This window comes from Mustelus asterias, chromosome 11, assembly GCF_964213995.1.
Source record: "Mustelus asterias chromosome 11, sMusAst1.hap1.1, whole genome shotgun sequence".
NCBI lineage: Eukaryota > Metazoa > Chordata > Chondrichthyes > Carcharhiniformes > Triakidae > Mustelus > Mustelus asterias.
In genome coordinates this window covers 55,493,813-55,520,244 of record NC_135811.1, presented here as the reverse complement: position 1 = coordinate 55,520,244, position 26,432 = coordinate 55,493,813, and the positions used below count along the sequence as shown (strand labels likewise).

The window sequence follows — 26,432 nt, the reverse complement described above, 5'->3', positions numbered from 1 at the left end:
GCTGGAAACCTAATTCCCCTGGCATTGTGAAACGAGCTGATCCCAATTCGGATGGAATTTCTCATTGGCAAAAGGTCCTGAAACCGCTCTCGGGAACTTGAGCCGTTTCAATTTGGATGGAGTGATTTTCAGTATGGCCTGCTTCTGCATGCTCTCCATTTCCTCAGCCTTGCCTGCTGGATCTGCTTCTGGGCCTAGCCCAGGCTGTCTTCAATGTGCCCTCTAAGCCAGGTGGCCATGCAGCAATATTAGAGTCCTTGCGCAAGTTGGCCCTTTAAATTACCACGCGAGTGCGGCCGTAGATGACCTGTGCTCTCGAAGAAAAATAAATTACAGGGAAAGTTGGTCATCATCCAAGGTCTAAGCTGGACATGGACCAGTAGAGCTCTTTCTGATTGTTTTATTCTATGCCTGCATCACCCTGGAGAAGCAGCTTTTTATAGCCATTGATATGCTTGAGACTCACTGCAACCAGCTGATAACAGAGGGCACATTGGACACTGGCAATATTTATATTTAACTTGTTTCCTTCATTGTTATGACCTAGTTTTCTATTTTTTGTGCACCTGTATAATGGGACACCTTCATTAATGTTTTTGTTGCAATGGAGTTCTGTGAAAATCCCTGAGTTGCCAGCCTGTTCGGGTACACAGAATTTAGCATGGCCAATGCACCTAACCAGCATGTCTTTCAGACTGTGGGAGGAAGCTGGAGTATCCAGCGGAAACCCATGCAGACACGGAGATAACATGCAGACTCCGCACAGACAGTGACCAAAGCTGGGAATTAAACCTGGGGTCCCTGGTGCTGAGAGGCAGCAGGTGCTGTCCACTATACCAGCCTCCCTCCCCTCAATCAGTAAAAGTAGACCATGTTATATTTGTAATTTATTATCTATACTCTCGCCAGTAGCTTTAGTAAAGGTAGTTGTGTAACTTTTAATAAACGCCTTTGGGCTGAGTTAGTTATTCAGGAAAATGCACATAAATGTTTCTGTAAAACTCAAATATTCATAATGAGGTGGGAAGTGTTTCAGACTTTACAGCATCAGTAACAAACTCAAGAACACACTCTTGTGTTTTATGGACCAGGTTACAAAGTAGTTCTTTGTGTTAGACAACTTATATCCTGAGTTCATGTCACACTATTATTGTATCAATAGCACGTCTAAGCTGTCTGATTCATGGAACAAATTTTAGCAAAAAGTGGGCCTGCGGAATTGATGATTTGACTGTTTTAAGAAATGTTTGTGCTGATTGTGTATTTAATGTTGGTACTGTGCCGGTTGCATTAATGTTGCTGCTCTGATTGGACTAGAAATGTGTTTTAAAACCTATTTGCCATTGTAGAAGTGACTGAAATTTCCATCTGCCCTTCAAATATTTGTAGCAATCCTGTTTTATTGAGTCAAGTGTACAGTTTGTCCATGTTGACTGACCAAGTGTAGAGTCCTTTCCCATGCCCCCAGTAACAAGCTTGCACTTAATTTCACAGAATCGCAATTGTTATAGTGCAGAAGGAGGTCATTTGGCTCATCATGTCTGCACTGGCTTTCCAAATGAGCATTATGATTTAGTACCATTCCCCTGCCTTTTCCCTTTGTTTCTATTCAAGTAATCATCTAATGCCCTCTTGAATGCCTTGGTTGAACCTGGCCATCACACTTGCATGTAGTGCCTTCCAGACCTGAACCACTCGCTGTGTGAAAAAGGTTTTCCGGACATCACATTTGCTCTTTTTGCAAATCGCCTCAAATTTGTGTCTTCTCGTTCTTTTTCCATTTGAGTGGGAACAGTTTCTCTCTCTTTACTCTGTCCAGCCCCCTTACGATGTTGAACATCTCTATTAAATCTCCCCTTTCTCTCCAAGGAAACAGTCTAACCTCTCCAATGTAGTCCGGAATACTGTATGCTTTATTAGCTGCTCTCTTCACCCGTCATGCCTCCTTCATAGATTTATGCATATATGCACCCAGGTCCATCTGCTCCCATGCCTCATTTTATGTTGTTCCTTCATGTTCTTCCTACCAAAATGCATCACCTCGCACTTCTCCGCATTGAACTTTATCTGTCACCTATCCCTATATAAGATACCGCATGGTAGACTGATCAGTAAGGTTAGATCATATGGGATCCAGGGAGAACTGGCCAATTGGATACTAAATTGGCTTGCTGGTAGGAGACAGTGTGGTGGTAGAGGGTTGTCTTTCAGACAGGAGGCCTGTGACCAGCGGTGTGCCACAGGGATCGGTGCTGGGTCCACTGTTGTTTGCCGTTTATATAAACAATTTGGATGAGAGCATGAGGCTCCCTGGAGCATGAGGGGTGACCTTATAGAGGTTCATAAAATCATGAGGGGCATAGCTAAGGTGAATAGCCACGGTCTTTTCCCCAGGGTAGGGGGAGTTCAAAACTAGAGGGTGTTTGTTTAGGATGAGAGGGGAAAGACTTAAAAGGAACCTGAGGGGCAACTTTTTCCACAGAGGGTAGTGTGTATATGGAATGAGGTGGAAGAGGCGGGTACAATTACAACACTTAAAATACATTTGGATAGGTACATGGACGGGAATGGTTTAGAGGGATGTGGACCAAGCGCAGGCAAATGGGACAAGTTAAATTTAGGAAACCTGCTTGGCATGGATGACTTGGGCTGAGGGGCCTGTTTCTGTGCTGTATATCTCTGACTCTATCTGCCCACTCCTCCAACTTGTCTATGTCCTTTTGAAGTTTTGTGCTGTCCTTTTCACAGTTTGCAATGCTTCCAAGTTTTGTATCATCCGCAAACTTTGAAACTGTCCAAGATCTAGATCATTAGCATATAACAGGAAAAGCACGACTAAATTATTTTCTGAATTACTGCAAAATTCATATTTTAGCAAGTCATATGATGAATTTTGGTCAGTTGGGAATTGAAGGTTTATAGATGTCCATGTTTTGTCTGCTGCATGTGTGTTGGATATGAGGAAGTGGCATCTACACACCTGTTATACCTTTTCTAGTTACATTTTTAGCAGGGTGGGGGCTTGTCATGATATCTAAAGTAGTTTGATTTTTGTCTGCTTTTGAAAATCAGGAAAATGCACTCTTACAAAGTTAGAACGAGAGAAAGTTACCTTTCTGAAAATTCTTGAGATCATGTACCAACCAACTTGAGAACAGCTTTTTCCCTGCTGCCATCAGACTTTTGAATGGACTTACCTTGCATTACGTTGATCTTTCTCTACACCCTAGCTATGACTATAACACTACACCCTTTCCTTTCCTTCTCCCTTGTGTACTGTATGCCTTCTCTATATAGCACGCAAGAAACAATAATTTTCACTGTATACTAATACATGTGACAGTAATAAATCAAATAAAAATTGTACCAGCATCCCCAGTTCCGTCTCCCATGCGCGCGCACTGATCTTCAACATCAGCTCTGTGCAGTGGATTGCATATTAGGTTGATTTCATTGCATCCCTGAGAAGATAGTTAGAATTCTATGTTCCAAAAGAATAGTTTTAAAACTTTAATTAATGCTCGGTAAATATTAACGTTCCTAAGGTGTGAATATCCTAATTTTCAAAAATGCCCTGCCGACTGAAAGCAACAGCCTCATTGCAGAAAATTATATTTATTTCAGCAAATAGCTAAAACATACTGGGAGGTTAAATACAGCGAAAAGAAACAAAGGACACAGAATTCTCTCACTGTTCTGGTGTCAAGTATGCTTTATTGTCTTTCCATTAAACCAAAGATGCTCTAAGCTTTAAAGAGAACTCTCCATATCTCTGGAATAGAAATCTTCTTATACAATTTGCAGCTGGATTCTATTTTTGGTCATTGATTTCCCTGGAGCCTTTCCCTGCTTGCCTCGTTTCATCTTGTCTGCCTCTGTCAATTGAAATCAAAATAGCTAAGGTGGCAATAAAAAAAATTACATTTGTATGGAGTGCAGAAGGATGCCACTTGGCCCATCGAGCTTGCACCAACAACAGGCCCTATCCCCATAACTTCATGTATTTACCCTGGTAATCCCCCTGACACTAAAGGGTAATTTAGCACGGCCAATCCACCTAATCTGCACATCTTTGGAGTGTGGGAGGAAACCGAAGAACCCAGAGGAAACCCACGCAGACACGGGGGAGAATATGCAGACTCCACACAGTCATCCAAGGCCGGATTTGAGTGGCGCTGCGAGGCAGCAGTGCTAACCACTCTGCCGCCTTATAATGCGTTTCAGCCAAAGCACTTTGGAGGTATATTCACTGGAGTTAATTCGTAGATCTCAAACGCTCACATTTCGGGAGTATTTATCTCAGGAAAGTAATAAGTGATCAGTTAACTTGTTCTAATGGTTTTTCTTGAGGAATAAATGTTGTCCAGGCCACCGGCCAGCCCCTATGGTCTTGTGCTGTGATGTCATTCATTTAGCTGGGTAGATGGGACCTGAATTAAACCTCTTATCGGAAAGATGGTACCTTTGATAAACAGAGTGCAGAATTGCACTGAACGTAACAGTGGAGTAGACTTTACTTTTCATTTTGTTGTGAAAGTAATTTTGCAACCCAACAGGATACGTAGCAGTGCGTGTAGTCATGGCTGAGCATTTTGTATTCCAATTTGTAAGTACTGATTAGATGTGATCTGCAAACCTTTGAACATATTACATTAAAAGATGATCAGAATTTCATGTCATTTGGATAATTATTTGGTGTGTACACCTTGGTTGTTATAAATTCAACTGAAAGTCTGTGGTTTTTCACTAAGCAGCAAATTCAGACAGTAGTTTTTTTTTGTTAAATTAGCACTCGAAAAAACAGGGCACGCTATTCCAGTTATGCTGGAAATAAATATTTAGTCACTCTGTTTGGTGCAGATAGCAGTTGTCTTCTGAAGCACGTGATGCCATTTTTATCTTAGTTAAGAAAGACGAGAGCTGGGTCACCCATTTACTTTCTGACAAAACATTTGCTTAGAAAATACCAAATGTGCAATGAGATATATTCAGCTCATCATTCCCACTCTATTTTCAGGCATATAAACCATATTTAACCTACAATTGATTCATACATGACCTCATTCTCTGTTCCTAATATTGTTTTTTTTAATTCAGAAAATGGGAGAAAACTAGGGGTGCAGTTCTCTTTTTAAACAAAAAGAAACAGAGCTGCCGCTAGTGGGAAATGTGGTCTGTTCCCCACTGGCCCTGGCAGCACTAATCAGCTGCATTGCTGCACTTGGAAAGTTCTTTTGAAGAGGGGCAAATTTGCACAGGGTGGGGCCTAAACACACTGACAGGTTGTGTTCCTCAAAGATCAGGGCACCTTTTTTAAAGGTCTCTCAGAGAACAGTGACAGCCCCCCTACCCCCCTCGATGCTCATTGTAGCACCCCCCCTCGATGCTCATTGTAGCACCCCCCCTCGATGCTCATCGTAGCACCCCCTTCCCCAGGACAAGGGGAACCCCCAACCCTTCAACACACAGGGACACCCTCCTCCACGCGCACACACTCACGCCCCCTCACATGCCCCCTCGTGTACATGCACCCACACCACACCAACCACCGCACCCCACGCACAAAAAACAGGTGTGACCCGACCCATCCTTGCTGGCATCATATCCCCCCAAGGGAACAACATTCCACCTTTCTTTATTCATTCGTGGGACATGGACGTCGCTGGTTGGCCAGCATTTATTGCCCATCCCTAGTTTCACAAAGGCAGTTGAGAGTCAACCACATTGCTGTGGCTGTGGAGTCACATGTAGCCAGACCATGTAAGGATGGCAGATTTCCTTCCCTAAAGGACATTAGTGAACCAGGTGGGTTTTTCCGACAATTGATTCATGGTCATCAGTAGAATCTTAATTCCAGATATTTAAAAATTGAATTCAACGGTACGGTAGCGCAGTGGTTAACACTACTGCTACACAGGTTCAGGGACCTGGGTTCGATTCCCGGCTCGGGTCACTGTCTGTGTGGAGTTTGCACATTCTCCTTGTGTCTGCGTGGGTTTCCTCCGAGTGCTCCGGTTTCCTCCCACAGTCCAAAGATGTGCGGGTTAGGTTGATTGGCCATGCTAAAACAAAATTGCCCCTTAGTGTCCTGAGATGCGTAGGTTAGAGGGATTAGTGGGTAAAATATGTAGGGATATGGGGATAGGGCCTGGATGGGATTGTGGTCGATGCAGACTCGATGGACTGAATGGCCTCTTTCTGCACTGTAGGGTTTCTATGATTTCTATGAAATTCCACCATCTGCCATAATGGGATTCGAACCCGGATCCCCAGAACATTAGCTGAGTTTCCAGATTAATTGTCTAGCGATAATACTACTAGGCCATTGCCTCCCCATGGCAAAGCCAAACTTTCACTGCCAGGTTGGCGGTGCCGCGGGCAGTGCCTGGGAACTGCACAGCCATGTCCCTGACTATCCAAGGGCCACAAAGGCCTCCGAGCCATGGTCATCATATCTATCCAGAGATTTACACGGTGGCAGCAATGAGCTCCTCTTTGAGGAACCCTTGCACCTCAATATTTTGAGTGGTGCCAGCTGTTTACATGGTGGAACACACCTCCAGTGCTGGCATTCTGTTCAGGCAGAAGAGGTCCTGAAATATTAGCTTTAAAAAAAATTGGGCTTCGCCAGAGCACCTGCCCTTACTGTAATTCACTTCAGAAATTGAAATAACTCACTCTGAAGAAAACTACAGTGGGAGGAAACCTCCCTCCCCCCACCCCCCCGCCCCCCCCAAACCAGTTCCGAAGAAAGGAGTTCTCCTTTACAAAAGAACTGCAGTTAGAGAGCTGCTCAAAAGAGGAAATACTTCATATTAATGGACCGTGGAAAAGCTTGTGTAAATAAACAACTGCCTGCTTTGAACTAGCTGTGACGTGTCAATCAAAAGGTTAGTGAAAGTTAATGGAGCGAGTGGTTGCATAAACAAACAGAGCTAATGGCTGCTTGGAAATGGACTGGAGCTGTCAAACCAAAGGAGTTCAAAGAACTTAATGGACCTACTGTTACTATTCTGTGTTACCTGAGGGGTTCCCTGCTTTGAAATGGTCTCGAGCTGTCAAGCCAAAAGTTTTGAAATCTTCATGGGGCATAAAAATGTATTTGATTTAAGGACTTCAAAACAATTCAAGGCGACAAGCGATGAGTCTCTTAAGTTAACCTGAAGATTGTTTGAAGTTCACAGGCTGAGGATTTTCGGGGCTACATGGAGTAGACCAGCCACATACACCCCATCCTGGGGGAAGACTCCTGAGACCCCCACCCCAGCCTGAGCGTCCCCAACCCACCAGGTCCTTTGAGGGACTCCCAAATGCAATCTGGCTGCGGCTGCATAGCCCATAGGCATCGTGGCTATAAGATAAAGCTGGTACTTAGCTCCCTGTCCCCCCTTTAAGTCCATGGCACCTGACCCCTGCTTTTAAGGAGCAGAAGTAGTGATGCCCACGGGATTTCCAACTTTGGAGGGGGGGAGCATCCCAAGAGGCCACAGCAGTCCGCTTCAATCTCGCTAATGAGATTGAAATGGATGTGAATGAGTTCTGATCAGGTTCCTGCCAGGGTGAGCAAACTGGAAGACACTCAGCAGGTTTGACACCTGGCGAGAATCCTGTTTCGTCCTTGCGCATAATTCAATGGGCCAACGAAAGCCCCGGCTGGGAGTAACGGCCCCAGAAAATTGCCATCTAGTTGCATGAAAATGTTAAATGTAGGAGGAAGGCTTGTATTTGCTTTTGAAATGAAGAAAAATATTGCATGTCAGACACTCACTGAGGAAACTCATTTGGAAAAAGATCCATATTTCTGGAGAGTTGTGTTGCCAACAAATAGGGCAGTCTAATCCAAGGAGCGCATTTGGTATCAGCTTTGCTTGTACTGTTACCCCTGAATCAGAATGTTGAGTTTAAGTCCTCCTTTCAGATGTATGAACATGCAATCTAGGCTGAAAGTCCAGTGCAGTATTGAATGTGCTGCACTGGTGCAGATACTGTCTTTTGGATGAGATTTAAAAGATCTCAAGAACCTATTTGGAGAAGAGCACAGGAGTTCTCCCAGTGTCCTGGCCAACATTTATATCCCTGCCAGCACCACCGAGAAAACAAATGATGTGGTGATATGTTAGGTGTTTCCTGCATTTCAACAATGACCACACTTCAGATGTACTTTGACTGTATCAAACATTTAGGTTGCGAAAGGTGCTATCTAAACGCTAACTCTTTCAATCTTTATGTTGGGTTTCCACCTTCCAGTCAACAATAAAATCTTTGATTTACATTGAATATGTTTTGTTCAAGGAGCTAAAGTACTTTACGGGACCATAATAATGCAAAAGTTGAATACTGAGCTGCATAAGAGGGCATTGGGGCAGATCGCCAAAGGCTTAGTCAAAGAGAGAGGTTTGGGGAACATCGGGAAGGAGGGAAGAGAAAAAGGTGTGTGCAAGTTTAGAAAGGGATTTCTGGAGCTGTCGAGTCTAGCAGCTGAAAGTGTGGTAAGCAGTGGTGATGCAATTAAAGTTGGGATGCTCGATGCTGGAATCGGGGAAGTGCTGCTATCACAGATATTGTGGGGCTGAAGGAGATTTCAAAGATAGGGGTGAAACCCTGGTTGGATTTGAATCGAGACGTAGCTTAAACCAGCAATTAGTGTAGGTCAGCAAGTAGAACATAGAACATTACAGCGCAGTACAGGCCCTTCGGCCCTCAATGTTGCGCCGACCAGTGGAACCAATCTAAAGCCCCTCTAATCTACACTATGTGGGCAATAGGTGAACAGGGGTGCAGAGTTTGACCAAGTTTACAAAGGGTAGAATGTGGGAGGTAAGAAAAGAACATGTATGAGCAGGCTTGTGACACAAAGATGGGACGGAATTGAAGACTTGTAGAAAGGGGGATTTGGAGTCAAAGAGAACGGAAGTGTGCAGCAGCGTGGGAGAGGGATTGGAATTGAATTCTCTCAGGGAAAGGGACAGCAAAGTTAGCTGTTAAGTTTAATCAAAACACACCATTAGCAAAGGTATATTAAAATTTCCTCGGACGTAGAAATGTTTAACCATGATCACTTATTTCAAATTACCTCAAGTAATTGCTGCAAGTGTTCTTAATCATCTCTCTTCTTTATTCTGCAGCAAGCAAGGGCTGAACAGGAGGAAGAGTTTATTAGTAATACCTTGTTTAAAAAGATTCAAGCTTTGCAAAAAGAAAAAGAAACACTGGCCGTAAATTATGAGAAAGAAGAAGAATTTCTCACAAACGAACTCTCCCGCAAGCTGATGCAGGTAAAGGCAGATCACGTCGTTAATGTGCCCTGCTTTGGGAGAAACTTGGTTTAGAAATTTCAAAATATCTCATAATTAAAACAAAAAATAAATTTGAAATGAATCACTTTGAGCAGCCGCATGCTCTTGAATAGCATGTGTTTCAGGCACTATGTAATCAGATTTTTATTTTTAAGTTTGACATTCATGCATTTTGAATTTGAACAAAGTTTTTCCTGTCCCGTGTTCCACTGGGTTAGAATGCTCGTGGTTAAATCAGAGTATAAAAAATGGGCATTATTTCAGAACTAAATCCCACACGCTGTAAATGTATAGTTAATTTTCCCAGTACATATTCAAGTTCTTTGAGAAAATATGATATCAGTTGTCGCATAACACGTTCCTTCCAATAAACATTTTAAAAAGTTTGTCTAATGTGCACACTATTGGCAGGAACACGTTCACATCAGAATTTTTGACTGACTCCCCACAGAATGTGTGTTGGTAGAAATTGCCTTAAGAATGTATCCTGACTTCTTTGCTGCAGAGTTGTTAATTGGTAAATTCCATCACACTGTTGCATACCAGTGAAGTGCCTATTGTCTGAAAACTCAGATTAATACATAACTTGATTTATTCCCTTCATAAGGTGCATTTAGCTGCCTTTGTGACTGTGTAATTTTTCTTTGAAGTAAACATGTTGACCAGAAGAGTATTGAGAAACGGCAGGGGATAATTTTATGAATTTACACGCCCAATCCAGTGCACATCCTGCCAGGAACGCGTATCAGGAATTTAGCCTGATGATTCTCTAACTGTTAAATGACCAGAAAGCCCATGACTGCCTGCTCCGGTTCCTGATGTACAACTCGGCAAAACATTTGTCATGGGCATGCTGGTTTATAAAATTACTGCTGGCAGCTACCCATTTCAGACAGTGCCAAACCTTCCATCATTGTTCCCCACTTGCACTGCCCTTGTTTTTTTCCTTTTTAGTTGCAGCATGAAAAGGCTGAACTGGAGCAGACACTGGAGCAGGAACAGGAGTTCCAAGTGAACAAGCTGATGAAGAAAATCAAAAAACTGGAAAATGATACTCTTTCCAAGCAATTTACACTCGAGCAGGTAAGCACCTTTTAGCCCTTTGTTTGCAAGTTAGTTGTGCGCTTGTGGCTTTGATTTCTGATCCTTTTCTGACTATTAGGAATTGCTGTTCTTTTTAAACTGCAAATCTGTTCTTTTAATTTACTGCATGATCATAAATGTGATGGCATGACCATATCAACTGCTTATATGTAATTCCCAGACGTAGCACTCATTTAGTGCCCAGAACCAGTCAGGATTAAATCCCTTGTCTCCACATCTGCTTCCCAGGAATGTGGCTCAAAAGCCCTTGGTACCTGTTAGATCCTGTTGTTGGTGGGACAAGGCTATTTGCTCATCCTTTGAGACTGAAGAATCCCCACGTTGCCCCTCATTCCAATCCCTTGACCATTATGGCCCTCCTGTACAATCTTATACAATCATGCAACATAAAAAGAGGCCTTTCGGCCCATCATGCCCATTCGAGCTCTTTATAAAGATGAGTAAGATGAGTGAAGACAGCAAATTATCTGACTGGCTTTTTAAATTCTTGTCTGAAATGCCAGCAGAAGTTTCATTGGGCCTGCAGGAGTGCCGACTGAAGTGCTTTCTTTGCTTGCTTATTTTCCTGTAGCTGTACTAGCAAATCCTACTTAAATAAATCTACTATCTTGTTCCCGCAGTAGAACACTGGGGATTCTTCAGCCTAAGAGGGTGAACAAGTAGCCTTGTTCCGCCCTACAGCCAGGAAGACAAACAGAAATACTGTTTCCCAATGAAGCAATTTCTTGCTACCATCCCACACTACATCTGTCCATGGCCGACCACTGACCTTTACTGTCCAATGCTAAAGCCAGTGACAACAAAAACCTTCAGCATTGCCCAGGGAGGACTTAGAATCTAACAGCAGCAACCACTTGTATTTACAAACCTCCTTTACCCCAGTAAAACATCCCAAAGTGGCTTACAGGAATATAATCCAAGAAAATGTGACACTGAGCCACACAATATATTAGGGCAGGTGATCATAAAGCTTGGTCAAAGTGGTAGGTGTTAAGCAGTCCCTTAAAGGAGGAACGGCTGTATGAGATGGAGAGGTGTAAGGAGGGAACCTCAAAGCTTGGGGCTTCGGCAGTTGAAGGTATGACCGCCAGTGGCAGAACAATTAAAAACAGGGTGCTCAAAAGATCAGAATTGGGAAGATCACCAATATCGTAGAGGGTTCTAGGGCTAGTGGAGATTACAGAGATGGGAAGGAGTGAGACCATGAAGGGATTTGAAAATGAGAATGATAATTTTAAAATGGAGACATTGTTTAATCGGGCCAGTGTAGGTTGGCAAGCACAGGGTGAATGGGACTTGGTGTGAATTAGGACATGGGCAGCAGAGTACTGGATGGCTTCAACTTTACTGGGCTTATAATGTGGGAGGTGAGAGAGGAGTGAAATGGAATGGTCAAGTCTAGCGGTAATGAAAGCATGGATGAGGCAAGGGAGGAGTCAGGTGATGTCAGTAAATAAAAATAAGCGAACTTTGGGGACATGTGGTCAGGAACTCAACTTTAGATGTGGCACCAAGTTTGCAAATAGTCTTGTTCAGCCTCTAGATAGTCCACTGGGAGAGGGTTAAGGTCAATAGCTAGGGAACAGAGTTTGTGCTGGAAACCGGTGACAATGACTTTGGGTCTTCCCAATACTTAGTTGGAGGAAATTTGTACTCGTGCATACAGAGCGTCAAACAAGTAGCCAAACTATTTAGAGACAGCAGAGAGGTCATAATAGGTGATGGTGAGGTTGAACAGAGTGTCATCAATTTGCGTATGGAATCTGATGCTTTTTCAAACAACCAACTCTAAGCCACAAATTAATTCCAGATCTAATCACAACATCCACAGCAAAGGGTTTGAAATGAGGGCAGTTCCTTCTGACAATTCAATAATGTATGAATATTTGGGAAGAAGATGGAATCACCACTTAAGAGTTGAAAGATTCATGTGGGAGTGAGAGTTCAGTGTTGCCATTATTGAACAGAATAGTTTTGGCTCATGATGTCAAAACAGATAGGTATTTAGGTATCTTTAGCAGACTTACAGGAATGCTGATCCAAGGTTATGAATATCGGGATTGAGATTCGTCTTGTCACAAAATAATCAATAGCACATTGACTAAATGATATATGGACTACCTGATATTAAATTCACTTGATGGACACAATCAAGTTTTCTCTCCTGCCCAAGGCGGCTGGTCAGCATGGTCTCTGGGTGATATTTAGCTGAAGAACAGGATCAAGGACAGAGCTGAGGGATAAACTGAAGGTGACTGGTCATGAATTGGAATAATATAAACTATACTAAGTACTAGAGAGGAAAGGGCATGCAGGAAGTTGAATCAGTCAGTGTGTTGAAAGCCCTGAACAAGTTAATGACAATGGAGAAAACGAGGGGTTTGTTCTTGCACGTGGTTTCAATTTTGGTGCGCATCCATCCCAAATCAAATGGGATGGGATATTTGCTGAATTTAACTCCTCTACTCCCAATTATCCTTCCACAAACCGGCATCTGCTGAATCCTTGAAATCACGTCTAACTGATCTAGCACATGCCTATTGCAGGATTCTGAATGACCTGCCTGATTTTTCACATGCAGCGCAAATAGCTGAAAGCATTGCGAGGCCTTAAGATCAGCACAGACATATACATAATTAAAACTGACAAAGGGGTGGGAATAGTTATCCAACAAGTCTGACTATATCAACAAAATGCATCCCATTCTTGATAGGTTCAAATTTGTATCCGTTGGATTTGCTGCTCAACATGACTGGACATGGACAAAAGTAAACTAAGAAACACTTACTGGACTTGTGTAAGAGCAATGAAGTGTTGTGTGATAATTATGACAGAGTCTGTCCTCATTGGCTCGCTGTGTCTGCATATGTAAGGATTTCCCATGACACACAAGTGATGTCCCTTTACGCTCTTATCTATATCCAGTTCTGCACAACATGAATTGGCCAAATGGTTGGGCAAATCTTTGAGCAATTTTTCCACATTTATGGTGAAAGATTCCTTCACCTTTGTGAAGACCATACAGGACTTGCAAATCAATAGCAATACTGAGCCCTTGTGCTGATTTGACATTGCTAGCCTATTGACCAATGTTCCACTTAAGGAAATCATAGATGTGTGCACTGCGGCACCATATCATGGCGACCTAGGCTTGCCACCATTGCGTAATCAGTATTTATTGAACTTACAAACTCTTGAGTTCACTTTTGAGTTCAATTTTAACGACACCTTGTATGCCCAAATAGATGGTGTTGCCTTGGGATCCCCTCTCGGCCAAGCTCTTGCAAATAGTGCATGAGAAACGTGTCTTCAATAGAATGACACCTAGCTGTTTCATGCTGCTACTAAGGCGGTAGCAACATGAGTGGTATTCACCACTAATAGGATGTTGTCAAGCCAAAAAGAGGCTCTGCCTATCTCACAAATGAGGTATTTAAATTCCGTGCCACTGTGATGCTAGCTATAGGTTGTGGGTCCCGACAACTGGCAAATCAAATCAAACAGCATATTGGTTCCACTGTTCTCAGTGGGCAAGGTACAGGCTGCACTCGACCAACCTGTGCTTGCAAAACTCAGAACCACAGTGTCCAACATTAGATGTGATTTTGCGATTGAACAACATTTGCTCAATAATCCTCAGTGTGCTAAGAATTATACTGACAACCAATTTAAGATAGTCGGGCACACAACATTTGCGTATATTGGAAGCTACATCTATTGATGCAAAGGGTCCTGTTCTTTTCAGACAGAAAGAACATGTGCACATGTTGTGCCTATTTCAGCTAAACAAATTAAGTGACAGCCATTTGCTGGTTCATTCCTCAGGGCAATGCCTTGATCAATCAGAGTCGAGCTGCATGGATTAAATTTAAGTCAATGCCTGGCATCAACTGGTGCATTCTCCATGGCGCCTTTACCAGTCCAGAGTCCACTTGCCATTAATCAGTTCTCATACACTATAAATTTGTTTCTCTCTACTTTAGTATTCTTACGAATTGTCCTGATGAGTGCAAGACAAAAAGCTTTGATGAAATTTTTGAGAGTGCAGTGGAGAATAGCACTGATAGGCATAGGCACACAAAATGTTATTGAATTTGGCACAGGCAGTTTTGGTGCTGTGGCAGATTGAAACTGGTGCGAACTAACTAGATAACAGATGGATGAGGAATTCGATGGTGCTGATACATTGAGGGATTTGAGATGAGCTGGGGAGGTTGGAAACGAGGTGGTATTTGAGATCAGAAGGTAGAATGTAGAAATTTTTGAGAAGGAGTAATAGGATTGAGGAAAGGTGAAAGGATTCCCTTGGTAGAAAGAAAAAATATGGTTTGAATGGTAAAGAGGTGGGTGACAAGGGAATCAAAGGGAAGGTTGATGAAAGCTGGAATGGGAAATAAACTATGAAGTGCTGTCGATAGAAGTGTAACCAGAAGCGGCTACCAATGGGTAACTTCAATCAGTCAGCCACTGAATCTTGAGTTCAATCCCAAGGTATTAAAATTACATTTATTTAATAAATACATACTTATGAAAATGTGTAGGTAACAGTGGAGAATGGAAAATGAAGCAGAATTTTGTTTTGAAGTCTTTGCCTTGTGAAGCAAATTGTAAACTTTGCTGTAACACCATCATTCTCAATGGAAAAATTGAGTGCAGCCACAGGACAATTGTTTAAAAAGTGATTGTTTTGGAAAAAGAATTGAGTTGCCTTGTTAGGCTCAGACTTGGGTTCAGATTTGAGAATGATTCAATTAAATGTGTGTGTATATATATTTCCAAAATTCTGCATTTTGTTTGATCAGGTGTGTAAGCATTTCTCTCTTACGAGCTTCTATCCATCTCCATTTTAAATATGTACCTTCTTGACAAAAGCGTACTTTTCTGTTATAGGGCCTGAGTTATAAAGGGTACATTAATATCATAAATACTCTCCAAAACTCTGCACTGCAGTAATGCAGCTCAGAAACTGGCCCAGGTTGAGCGATGTGCATTTACACGCTGCAATGCATTGTTAATGTCTGTATTCATCGCGCTGACAGTGTGCACTCCACTAAAATGCTCAATTTTTTTGGAAAGCTGAGACGTGAGAAAATTGACCTTGAAAATACCTTGGAACAAGAACAAGAAGCATTAGTAAATCGATTATGGAAACGGATGGACAAACTGGAAGCAGAAAAGCGGTAAGTTCCTTGACTCAAACTGTTCAACTTTTGGACTGTGCATGAGTATTTCATCAAGTCATGAGCATTCAGATGTACATAAAACTAGAATGTTCTATATGTGAATATAATGGAGAAATATTGCTTGACCCATTTCATTTCAGGGCGGCACAGTGACACAGTGGTTAGCACTGCTGCCTCAGAGCACCAGGGATCCGGGTTTGATTCCAGCCTTGTGTGACCATCTGTGTGGAGTTTGCACGTTCTCCCTTTGTCTGCCTGGGTTTCCTCCGGGTGCTCCAGTTTTCCCCCACAGTCCAAAAATGTGCAGATTAGGTGGATTAGTCATGCTAAATTGCCCCTTAGTGTCCAAAGATGTGTAGGTAAAATGGGTTAGTCATGGTGAGTGTGTGGGGTTATGGGTTAAGTTACTCTGTCAGAGAGTTGGTGCAGACCTAATGGGCCGAATGACTTCCTCCTGAACTCTACGGATTCTATGATTTGTTGAATAACTAATTTGATTAATGATATCTAATTGCAGAAATGGGTGTGGGGGGCAGTGTTACGTTCTCACCCCCACGGTGAGAATTTTGCAAGCCATGGTCCTCTGTTTTAAGGGACAAGGAATGAAGAAAGTTTGAGTACCTCATGGGGTTGTCTTCCTTGCAATATTGTATACATCCTCTGTGCAGTTTAACCTCATCCTTGTGAATGGGTATTGTTTGGGGAGGATGAGAGTAAAGTTGGTGCTAGTTATTCGGCAGAATTTCGGGTCAAAGCAAAGCTAGTTTAACGGTGTCAGTTGTGGGAGCTTTATGCAGGGCTGGATCACCATGTGAGGGCACTGCTTAACTGCAGTGACAGGACATTTTCCCATGCTCCACATGGGAGATTTTACAAATTAGGTGGGTGAGAAACATGCTTCCTTGTGCTCATCCTACAGGGTTATCACTTCCTCTCTGAGTTTAACAACTATATTTTGTTGAATGCAGTAAATGGTCTGATTATCAATTATAAACATTTAAAATGTTATTGTGTTATCGTGTCCATGAAAATCAGGCTGTTGCTGATTGGCCTGTACACTTAGTCTATCATAGAATCAAAATCCTCTTTTTGTGGCTTAGTTTCTAAGTATTTGTTCTTTTAGTATTTTACAGGAGAAGCTAGACCAGCCGGTGTCAGCCCCTCCATCTCCCAGGGACATTTCTATGGAAATAGACTCGCCAGAAAACATGATGCGACATATCCGATTTTTGAAAAATGAGGTAGAGAGGCTAAAAAAACAACTTCGAGCTGCCCAGTTACAGCGTAAGTTCCACCGTAAACTTGAAATGTCATGATGGTGGGAATTCTTTTTCCAACTACTTGTTTTCATTGTTATCAAGTGATTCTTTAACATCAATTAACAATGATGTGCTTTAGTTTTTTAATAGTCTCACTGCTGTAAAGAAAAGTGCATTTTCAGGGATTGGATGGTATACAGAATGAGCTAGTGCCCTTCATGCACTAGACTCGAAGTCACCCCCGCTCAACTGGATTAAAGCCTTCTGCCCATTGCTGCGCTGTGACATGGACTTTCTAGCATCAAGCTGCCGCTATTTTAGCAGTTTCCCTCGAGATGCACAGTGGTGCTGGGGCTGTGACCAAACTGAAGGAGCCTTTTGCTCCAATTCCATACCTTGCTAGTGCTTGATAACGCAAGGTGCCTGAAAGAGAGCACGTCCCATTCCTTCCTTCAAGTGTGAAGCCTCACAGAATGGAATCATCATAAATTTGGTGCAAGTTTCTTATTAATTCTCCTGTGTGAGCTAAATGTTAAAAGCAAATTACTGCAGATGCTGGAATCTGAAACCAAAAGAGAAAATGCTGGAAAATCTCAGCAGGTCTGGCAGCATCTGTAAGGGGAGAAAAAAGAGCTGACGTTTTGAGTGAAGATGACCCTTTGTAAAGGGTCATCTGGACTCGAAACGTCAGCTCGTTTCTCTCCTTACAAATGCTGCCAGACCTGCTGAGATTTTCCAGCATTTTCTCTTTTGGGAGCTGAATGTTAACCCTGAATCAAGCCTGTTGATGAATTCTGAACTATGAAGATCCAGTTAAATTATAGTAAATCTGATAAATATATTGAATATAATACTGGCAAAGATCTGAGGGTATGTAGTTGAAATAAAAGTGTCCAGTTGCAGAGCTAGAACTATGAGAGGCACAATGGACAGGATGGCTGCCTTCTGTGCTTTTAAAAAAAACTTCTTCATTTGTATTAACTAGTGATCTATTCTTAAAAGATCGCGTATCTTGATGAAAGCAAGTGACTGCGGGTGTTGGAATCTGAAACAAAAATAGAAAACCCTGGAAAATCTCAACAGGTCTGACAGCATCTGTGGAGAGAGAACAGAGCTAACGTTTCGAGTCAGGGTGCCTCTTCGTCAGAGCTGAAGACAATAGAAAATAGGATGAGATTGATACTGTTAGGGTGGGGTCAGGGGTCGGGGTTGCGGGGGGGGGGGGGCGCGGAGGAGGAGGAATTGACAAAAATGTCATCGACAAAAAGACAAAGGGAATGTCAATGGTGATCATGGATAAGAAGGGTGCTGATAGCAGCCATAAGAGACCAGAATCTGTAAATGGCAGAGCAAAGGTAAGCAGAGTGTCAGAGGACAACCTGAGACATGTAACAGATGGGCCCTAGTTGCATGGGAAGAGGGGGAGACCGTGGGGAGAAAACAAGATGGAAAGCAAGATTTTAGAATAGTGGGAAAATTGAAATGATGGAAGAAATGAAAATAAATAAGATGAAGTGAAATAAATGGAAATGGAATAAAGGTGGCGGAGAGAGCTCTGCTCTGAAATTGAAGTCAGTGTTAAGTCTGGAAAGTTGTAAAGTGCCTAATCGGAAAATCAGGTGATTCTCCTCCAGTTTGCATTGGGCTTCACTGGAAAATTGGAACAGACCAAGGACAGACATGTGAACAGGAGAGCAGGATAGTGTGTTGAAATGGCAAGCGACGGGAAGGTCTGAGTCCTGCTTGCGATGGAACAAAGGTGTTCTGCAAAGCGATCACCAAGTCTGGGTTTGGTCTCTCTGATGTAGAGTAGACTGCATTGAGAGCAGTGAATGCAATAGACCAGATTAAAGGAGGTGCACGAGAAACACTGCTTCACCTGAAAAATGTTTAGGCCCTGGAATGATGAGCAGAGAGGAAGGAAAGGAGCAGGTGTTGCATCTTCTGCGAATGGGGGTAACACGGTGGCACAGTGATTAGCACTGCTGCCTCGCAACACCAGGGATCCGGGTTCGATTCCATGCCTTGGTTGATTGTCAGTGCAGAGTTAACACATTCTTCCCGTCTCTGCGTGGTTTTCCTCTGGGTGCTTCGGTTTCCTCCCCCAGTCCAAAGATGTGCGGGGTGGTTTGGCCACACTAAATTGTCTCTTAGTGGCCAAGATGTGCAGGTTAGGTAGATTGGCCATGATCAATGCGTGGAGATACAGGGTTAGGGCGGGGGATTGAGCCTGGATCAAGTGCTCTTTTGGAGTGTTGGTGTGGACCTGATGGGCCAAATGGCCTCTTCCGCAATGTAGGGATTATATGATGCTATGATTGCATGGGGAAGGTGCCGTTTGCAGGGGGTGAAGTGTTGGGTATGAAGGAGTGGACCAAGGTACCCCAGAGGGAACGGTCCCTATGGAATGTTGATGGGGAGTGAGGGGGAAAGATGTGTTTGGTGGTGGCATCATGCTGGAGCTGGCAGAGGGTGATCCTTTGAATGCAGAGGCTGGTGGGGTGAGAAGTGTGGACAAGGAGTCCATATCCTGGTTCTGGGAGGGAGGGGCGGGGGTGAGTGCAGTGGTGTAGGAGATGGGTCGCACTCAGCTGAGACCCCCCCCCCTCCCTTCTGGAAGACTTTCTTCCTCACTGAAATACTAATGAATGTTACCTCAAACTTTTGTGCAACAGGAAAGTGCCATGTGCATTGCATGGCAGCAGCTCAAATTCCTCCGCACAGTTCTACTTCAATTAACAGCATTTATGTCTTTGAATGTTATATTTTGTTTCTTGTTAAATGCATTTTTGCAGTTTATTTTCATTTGCATTTGTATTGACATTCTTCACTCTTTATCTAGTTTCTGTATTGTGTTCTAGACCTCTACATCACACTTTCCTATACATTCAGCAATCACATTTTGTCACCATGCAAGCTTTTCTCTTGGCGCTTTCACATTCCATCCTGTTAATCCTGCATTTAGTATGGAATTTTGTGCCTGCCTATTTTGTTATCCTTAGTTACAAGATTGTGCAACCCTTGGCTGATAGTTCACTTATTTCAAATTTACAGACACGGAGAAGATGGCCCAGTATTTGGAGGAAGAGCGTCACATGAGGGAAGAGAATCTGAGGCTGCAGCGAAAACTACAGAGAGAAATGGAAAGGAGAGAGGCTCTTTGCAGACAGCTGTCAGAAAGCGAGTCTAGCTTAGAAATGGACGATGAACGGTTTGTATGGTTGAAGTTGCTTCTAGTTGGATTTTTCTTTACTAAAGTTGAACATGCAGGGGAACAAAAACTGCTTTTTTTAATCTTAGTAAATACTTAGCAGTTACAGCACAAAAGCAGATTATTCAGCTCAATCGATGTGTGTTGACGTTTATCTGCTATGCGAGTTAATAGTTTTAGTCACATTTACCGACCCCAATTTCCAAATTCCTCCATTATCTTTCCTGTCCACAGCATTAAAACTGATATGCAATATGGTTGTGCTTCATAGTATGTATTCTTGGTCTCTGATGCCTCTGACATCATTGACTGGTCAGTCCTTACTTGCCTCTTCTCCTTTTCCGTAAGACTCGTCCATCATGGCTCCTCTGTCACATTGTAGATGCTACATGTCCAATAGACCATTCCTGCACGGTCCCTTCCATCTTTGGACTCTTATTAATTTTGGTAGCAATATTTGGATGTTTTCAGTTAACTTCAAATTCAACGCCTCTTCCCAGTTTTCTGCCTTTGATTCTAGAGCATTGGTGGTGCACTCCTTTTTAGAATTGATACATGGATGAGCCAAAATTCCTCACCACTAAATGTTGAAAGAAGCAAAGCAGTTGTTCTCTGGTTTCACCTATGTGCCACCAATGTTGACTCCATCAACCTTGCCAGTTGACTTGAGGAGCAACATCTAGATTTGTGGAACCTTAGTTTACTTCTCAGTTTCTTGGGGCCTTCAGGTTTTTTTTATATATTTGAAATGGGCATTCCAGAGTCCCTACTCCTTTTGAAGCCCTTATTTTTACTGTTAATAACTCAGTTGCTATGTAGTAGTTAAGCAAGACATCCTCAGTTGCTTAGCTGGGTGAAGTAGCTTGTTAAGTATGGGGTAATTTCAATTCAACATGATCCTATTGTGATTCTGCATATTATAGCAAAAATTCACCAATTTGGTTTCCAGTGGTGACCTGAAGTGCAGTTCCTTGCGTACAATTGTATCAATCCTGTTTTTTTTTGCATATAAGCAGATTAAGTAACGTGGAGCACGTTACACTGAAATGTTGTCAAAAACGCCCCTCGTGCTTCATGTATTGGTAAAGTGCAGGATGACACTTTTGGTCCTCCATATAACCAGTTCCATTTGTGCAGCTTGCTATTTTGAGACAGTTGTTGAGCATTAATTCGTTAATTATTTTCAATTCTGAAATTGCAAGTTGTATTGAGGAGTTTGAGAATAAATGAGACTCTTTAATAAACTCTGTAGATCTAGATATTGAATATTTTCAATGTGTTGGTGCAATTTGATGTGTTAATGAGCCAAATCCTCTTTCTCATTTCCCAGATATTTTAATGAGATGTCTGCACAAGGACTTAGACCTCGCACTGTATCCAGCCCTATTCCTTACACACCGTCTCCAAGTTCCAGCAGACCTATATCTCCTGGTATGTATTTGACTTGAGTTATACGCACTGGAAATATGATACTGTAACCAACTTGACTTCCAGTATGTTTTTCTGGATATGGAGAACAATACCCATTTGAGAATTTGTGACAAAACTCTTCCATGTGGCTGGGTGCATAGTGGATAGTCTGATGTAACGCAGTCATAGAGAGAGAAGATACAAGGTTCAATTCCTGGTCTCAGTGAGTAAGATGATCCAGGATATTCGTGCTCATTGAGTGGGGAATGGAAATTAACCATCGTTGCTGATTTTGGTTATTGTCCAGTGGTTGTAATAACCTGTCCTATAACATGGTTGTAATAACCTGCTGATACTGACTGTCTAGGTTCACCTTTGGTGGGCTACCAGAGGATTGCTCAAAACAGTGGATCGTAGACCTCAACATATTCATAGAATCCCTACAGTACAGGAGTAGGCCATTTGGCCCATCGAGTCTGTACCGATCACAATCCCACCCAGACCCTATCCCCATAACCCCACACATTTACCCTGCTAATCCCCTGACACTAGGGTCAATTTTAGCATGGCCAAACAACCTAACCTGCACATCTTTGGACTGTGGGACGAAACCCACGCAGACTCGGGGAGAATGTGCAAACTCCACACAGACAGTGACCAAGGCCGGAATCGAACCTGGGCCCCTGGTGCTGTGAGGCAGCAGTGCTAAACGCCCCATATTGGATGGTTTTGTAATTTGCATTAGGAGGAAGGAAAGACGTGTGGTAAAGTTAGTATTAAAAATAAAATTGTGATAATGTCTGATTTTTGGAACTAAGCAGATTTACATTTTGACTGCAAACAGTAAATGGAGAATGACAAGACCTTGTGTGTATACTCTCCAGGACTATCTTATGCAAGCCACAGTGTTGGTTTCACTCCGCCTGCTACTTTGACTCGTGCAGGAATGTCCTATTACACCTCACCTGGTCTTCATGTACAACATATGGGAACTTCACACGGTATTGCGGTGAGTAAAGAAATTAATGAATAATGTCTATCAGTATATAGTTAGAGTTTTGTGTGAATGAAATATGGGGAAAGGGGTAACACTAATAAAGTTAGAGGTTGTGCAAAAATGAAGAGTTAGGATTTTTCTTGTTCTTCCATGGGATTTTAAAGTATCCGGGAGTAATATATTGGCATTGTTTGATAATTGGTTACCAGACAGGAAACAGAGTAGGGCTGAATGGGTCTTTTTCAAAGTGGCAGGTGTTGACGAGTGTGGTCTTGTACTATTGTACGGGAGAGGTGATTTTGGGTGGGGGTGCTGCAGGAAGAGGAATTAAGCTGGAGTTTTCACTTTTGCTTCATGCAATAAATGTTCCTAGAAATCGTGTATATTGGGTGAGGATGGGAATCATTTTGACTGTAATATGCCCCCCTTGACTTGACCCTTACCCTGTCTCTAAATCATATGGAAGAGCAGAACTTTTCTCCAGTTTAATGTTGGAAAGACAGGAGCCTTTCTCTTTGGTCCCATTGCAAACTCTGTTCCCTTGCCATTGACTCTGTCCATCTCCTTGGCAACTATCTGAGGTTGAACCACACTGTTGGTGTTATATTTGACCAAGATAAGCTTCCTCCCAAACATCCACGTTAACACTAAGGCCACATATTTCCACCTCCATAACGTTGCCTGATTCCACTCCTGCCTTGGTTTATCTGTTGCTGAAACCCTTATCTATGCCTTTTTAACCTTTAGACTTGATTATTCTAGTGCACTTTTGGATGACCACTCATGTTCTCATTCTCTCTCTCTCTTCCCCCACCCCCCATTTAAAGTTCACATCCACCTCCCCTCGCTGGCTTCCATTGAAGCAATGCCTTGATTTTAATATGCCCTTTTCTTCAAATTCTTTCGTGGCCTTGCCCACTCCATGGCTTTGTAATTTTCCTTATTAAAATACCCACTCTTTCCCCAACCTCAGATCTCTGTTTCACCAATGTAGGATCTCTAGATAATCTTTGAGAATTTGCTTTCTCAATTCGGGCAGTTAACTTATTTCAATAAAACAAATAGCAAATATAAGTGGAATTGTTCACCTATCCGATGCTATTGCACAAGTTGAAGCATAGAGTGCCTACAGTACAGAAGGAGGCCATTCGGACCATCGAGCCTGCACCGACGACGATCCCACCCAGGCCCTATCCCCGTAACCCCATGTATTTACCCTGCTAATCCCCCTGACACTAAGGAGCAGTTTTGTAGTATGGCCAATCTGCCTAACCAGCACGTCTTTGGAGTATGGGAGGAAACCCACGCAAACACTGTCTGTGTGGAGTTTGCACAGTCGCCCAAGACCGGAATTGCACACGGGTCCCTGGTGCTGTGAGGCAGCATCTGTGACACATTCCTGTAGCTGAACTTTCTAGGGTGTCCATATTGGTATCCAATCTTTCACTCACTACTTTTGAACCTACTCTTTAGTAAAGTCTGGGTGACAGTGTTTTCTGTTTGAGATTGCTTTTAAAAAGCGCAGGACTGTATCTTTCTAAAACCATGTCTTTTAACTTCTGTGCATTTGTTTGTTTTTGCAGAGGCCTTCCCCAAGAAGAAGTAACAGCCCTGACAAATTTAAGCGCCCAACACCTCCGCCCTCACCAAACACACAGACAGTGGTTCAGCTGCCGCCGCCACCACCACCACCAGCCCAGCCAGCGCTTCAGTGTGCACCATCCCAGCCAGCCCATCCCCAGCCTTCAGCGTATCCTCCTGCTCCTCCTCAGCCGTAACCTGCATGAGTTGTGAAGCAGCTGCACCCGGAGTGGACTGATGACAAAAAAAAAGCAGTTTACTAAAGCCAAAGGCTTAACTGGCATCTTTTGGATTTGACTTATTTGCACTGAGATTATATAGGCTTCACCGCTAACTGTGTTGTAAATGTTTGTCTGGAGGGCAGCCAGTGTTGTTTGTCCACAACACTAATTTACTGCATTTTGTCAGTGTTGACTGGAACCTCATGCACAACCTTCATTTTGTTGCTTCAAATATCTGCCACGTCCATTTGGTAATAACAGTACACGATTGAATGTTCCGACAGTTCCAAAGCTTCATTCCACAGATTTGTGAGAAAAAAAATAACGCAGGAAGACCTTTTCAATGATTTTCATTACAAATTTTGCGGTAATTACAAGCATGAAGTGTCTTGTTTTCTAGGCCGTGTTTACGCTTCAGTGTTAATGCTTTCGTGTCTTGTTGGGTTTAGTCAAGCATTTACAGAATTAGCACTACATTTCGAAACAAAGTGACAAAGGAGTTTTAGGGAAAACATTTAGGTGCTTCGAGCGCCATCACTAAATCTAATGTCTATCAGTGGTATGATTTATATCCAAATAAACAGCATATAAGCTTAATGCAGATTCAGTAATGAATTTCTGCGATGTGCTGTGACTTTTTTTTTCCCAACAAAAGTTCCAGAAACTAATTTTGGCAAATCCATACCATTTGGCGGAGGTTATTTCCAAGCTTAATCATCAAATTTATTATAGATCTGGCTTGTGGCAAAATGAAATATCAATCCAGAGATCAATTTTTTTTTGATATAAACTGTAAAACTTAGGTTTTAATATCTGTGGGCTTTGTAGATAGTAAATCATTAGACAAGCGAGCTAGCGTGTGTTGTATTGATTTTTGAGCGAATGTTACCTGCTGTAAAATACCTGCTTTTGATGACGAGAAATCATCAGTTTAAATATTGGTGAGTCCTGCAAATTCAAGTACCATGTTTAAAGAACAAATAGTTTTTATTTGCTGCCAAATCAGTTTTTTTAATGAGGGTTTAAAGAGATGACTGATAAAAACAAGTAACTCTGTGTGTCGAAAGGCTGCATTGTGGTGTAATCCAGTAACCCAGGTGGAAACCTTTCCAGTTATCAAGGTATAATGCTATCGTAGCCAAATAATTCTGTATTGCTTGGTAGATATGGGACAGGCTGCGGAGAGCACAAGTTCTTGGCTGTAATAAAAGCTTCAATAACACATAAGCTGGTACACTGTATAAAAGGGAGCAATCGCAACTATAATTTTCCGTTCATCTGGCGAAAATAAATTGTTTCGTTTGACTTTACAGCAGCATCGAAAATGTAAGTGTCCTTTTTTGTTTTAAAAAAAAAAAGAAATGTATTAAGTTAGAGGAAGGATGAGAAGAGAATAAGTAGCTGCTTATATAATCCATTTGTTTTGTGGTATTGTTTACAGTAAATTTTGGTCTATTTAACTGTTCACCTGTCCACCCGTGACCCTTCGCCGCTATCTCCAGGGCCAGTGGCTTACTGTGACCGAGACAAATTTGACTTGTGCGTGAAATTGTGGGGCTTCTGCCTTTGGTGTTCAGGACCATAATGCGCAAAGCCAACCATTTTCTGCTGTGGAAACTGCAAATTGGTGACTGTTTCATGTTACCTTTCTCCTACTCTCTCACCTTGTATACCCAAAGTTGCTGCGTGAACACAAAACTTGGTGCCAGCATTTTGAAAGGTTCATTGTCCCAATCGTCACCATTGGAAAGTCCAGGCCCAAACACCTCCTTTCCGTGTCTACCCAAATGATTCTGCACAGGAGAATTTTAACTGGTCAACTACGACTGAAATTTGGAAGGTCTGTAGTTCTGGTGCATGCTTGTTTACAAGATTCTAAATACTCAACAGTTGTCGGTACCTCACAATTATGCTTTTTTGGAGAATACTTCCCCCTTTCCTTTGAGCAAGGAGAGGTGAACTGCCCATGCAGTTTAGATTTCTAACATTTATTTGTACATGCAGTCTTGGTATCTCTTGTGACATTCACTGCCTGAGTCAGCTCTTGCCCTCTGATAAGGCTGTGGTACGAGATCACATTAACTACTTTTCCTGCAAGCCTCATTAGCAGTGGGGCAAATCTGCATATTACCGTAACCAGTTGTAATTTAACCATTGTTAATTGGTCTGA

The 26,432-nt window shown here is 42.5% G+C and overlaps 1 protein-coding gene across 1 annotated transcript in view; it reads left to right on the top strand.

Moving 5' to 3' along the window:
* ccdc6b (coiled-coil domain containing 6b) overlaps window positions 1-25,572 on the top strand; it is a 56,000-nt gene extending 30,428 nt beyond the window's left edge. Inside the window, exons 2-9 of the mRNA XM_078223621.1 lie at window positions 9,126-9,275; window positions 10,251-10,379; window positions 15,477-15,580; window positions 16,707-16,867; window positions 19,897-20,053; window positions 21,384-21,484; window positions 22,348-22,472; window positions 24,044-25,572. Of these exons, the coding sequence (XP_078079747.1) occupies window positions 9,126-9,275; window positions 10,251-10,379; window positions 15,477-15,580; window positions 16,707-16,867; window positions 19,897-20,053; window positions 21,384-21,484; window positions 22,348-22,472; window positions 24,044-24,238 (1,122 nt within the window). The 3' untranslated portion in view covers window positions 24,239-25,572. The remainder of the gene's footprint in view (window positions 1-9,125; window positions 9,276-10,250; window positions 10,380-15,476; window positions 15,581-16,706; window positions 16,868-19,896; window positions 20,054-21,383; window positions 21,485-22,347; window positions 22,473-24,043) is intronic.
* The last annotated feature ends 860 nt before the right edge of the window (window positions 25,573-26,432 follow it).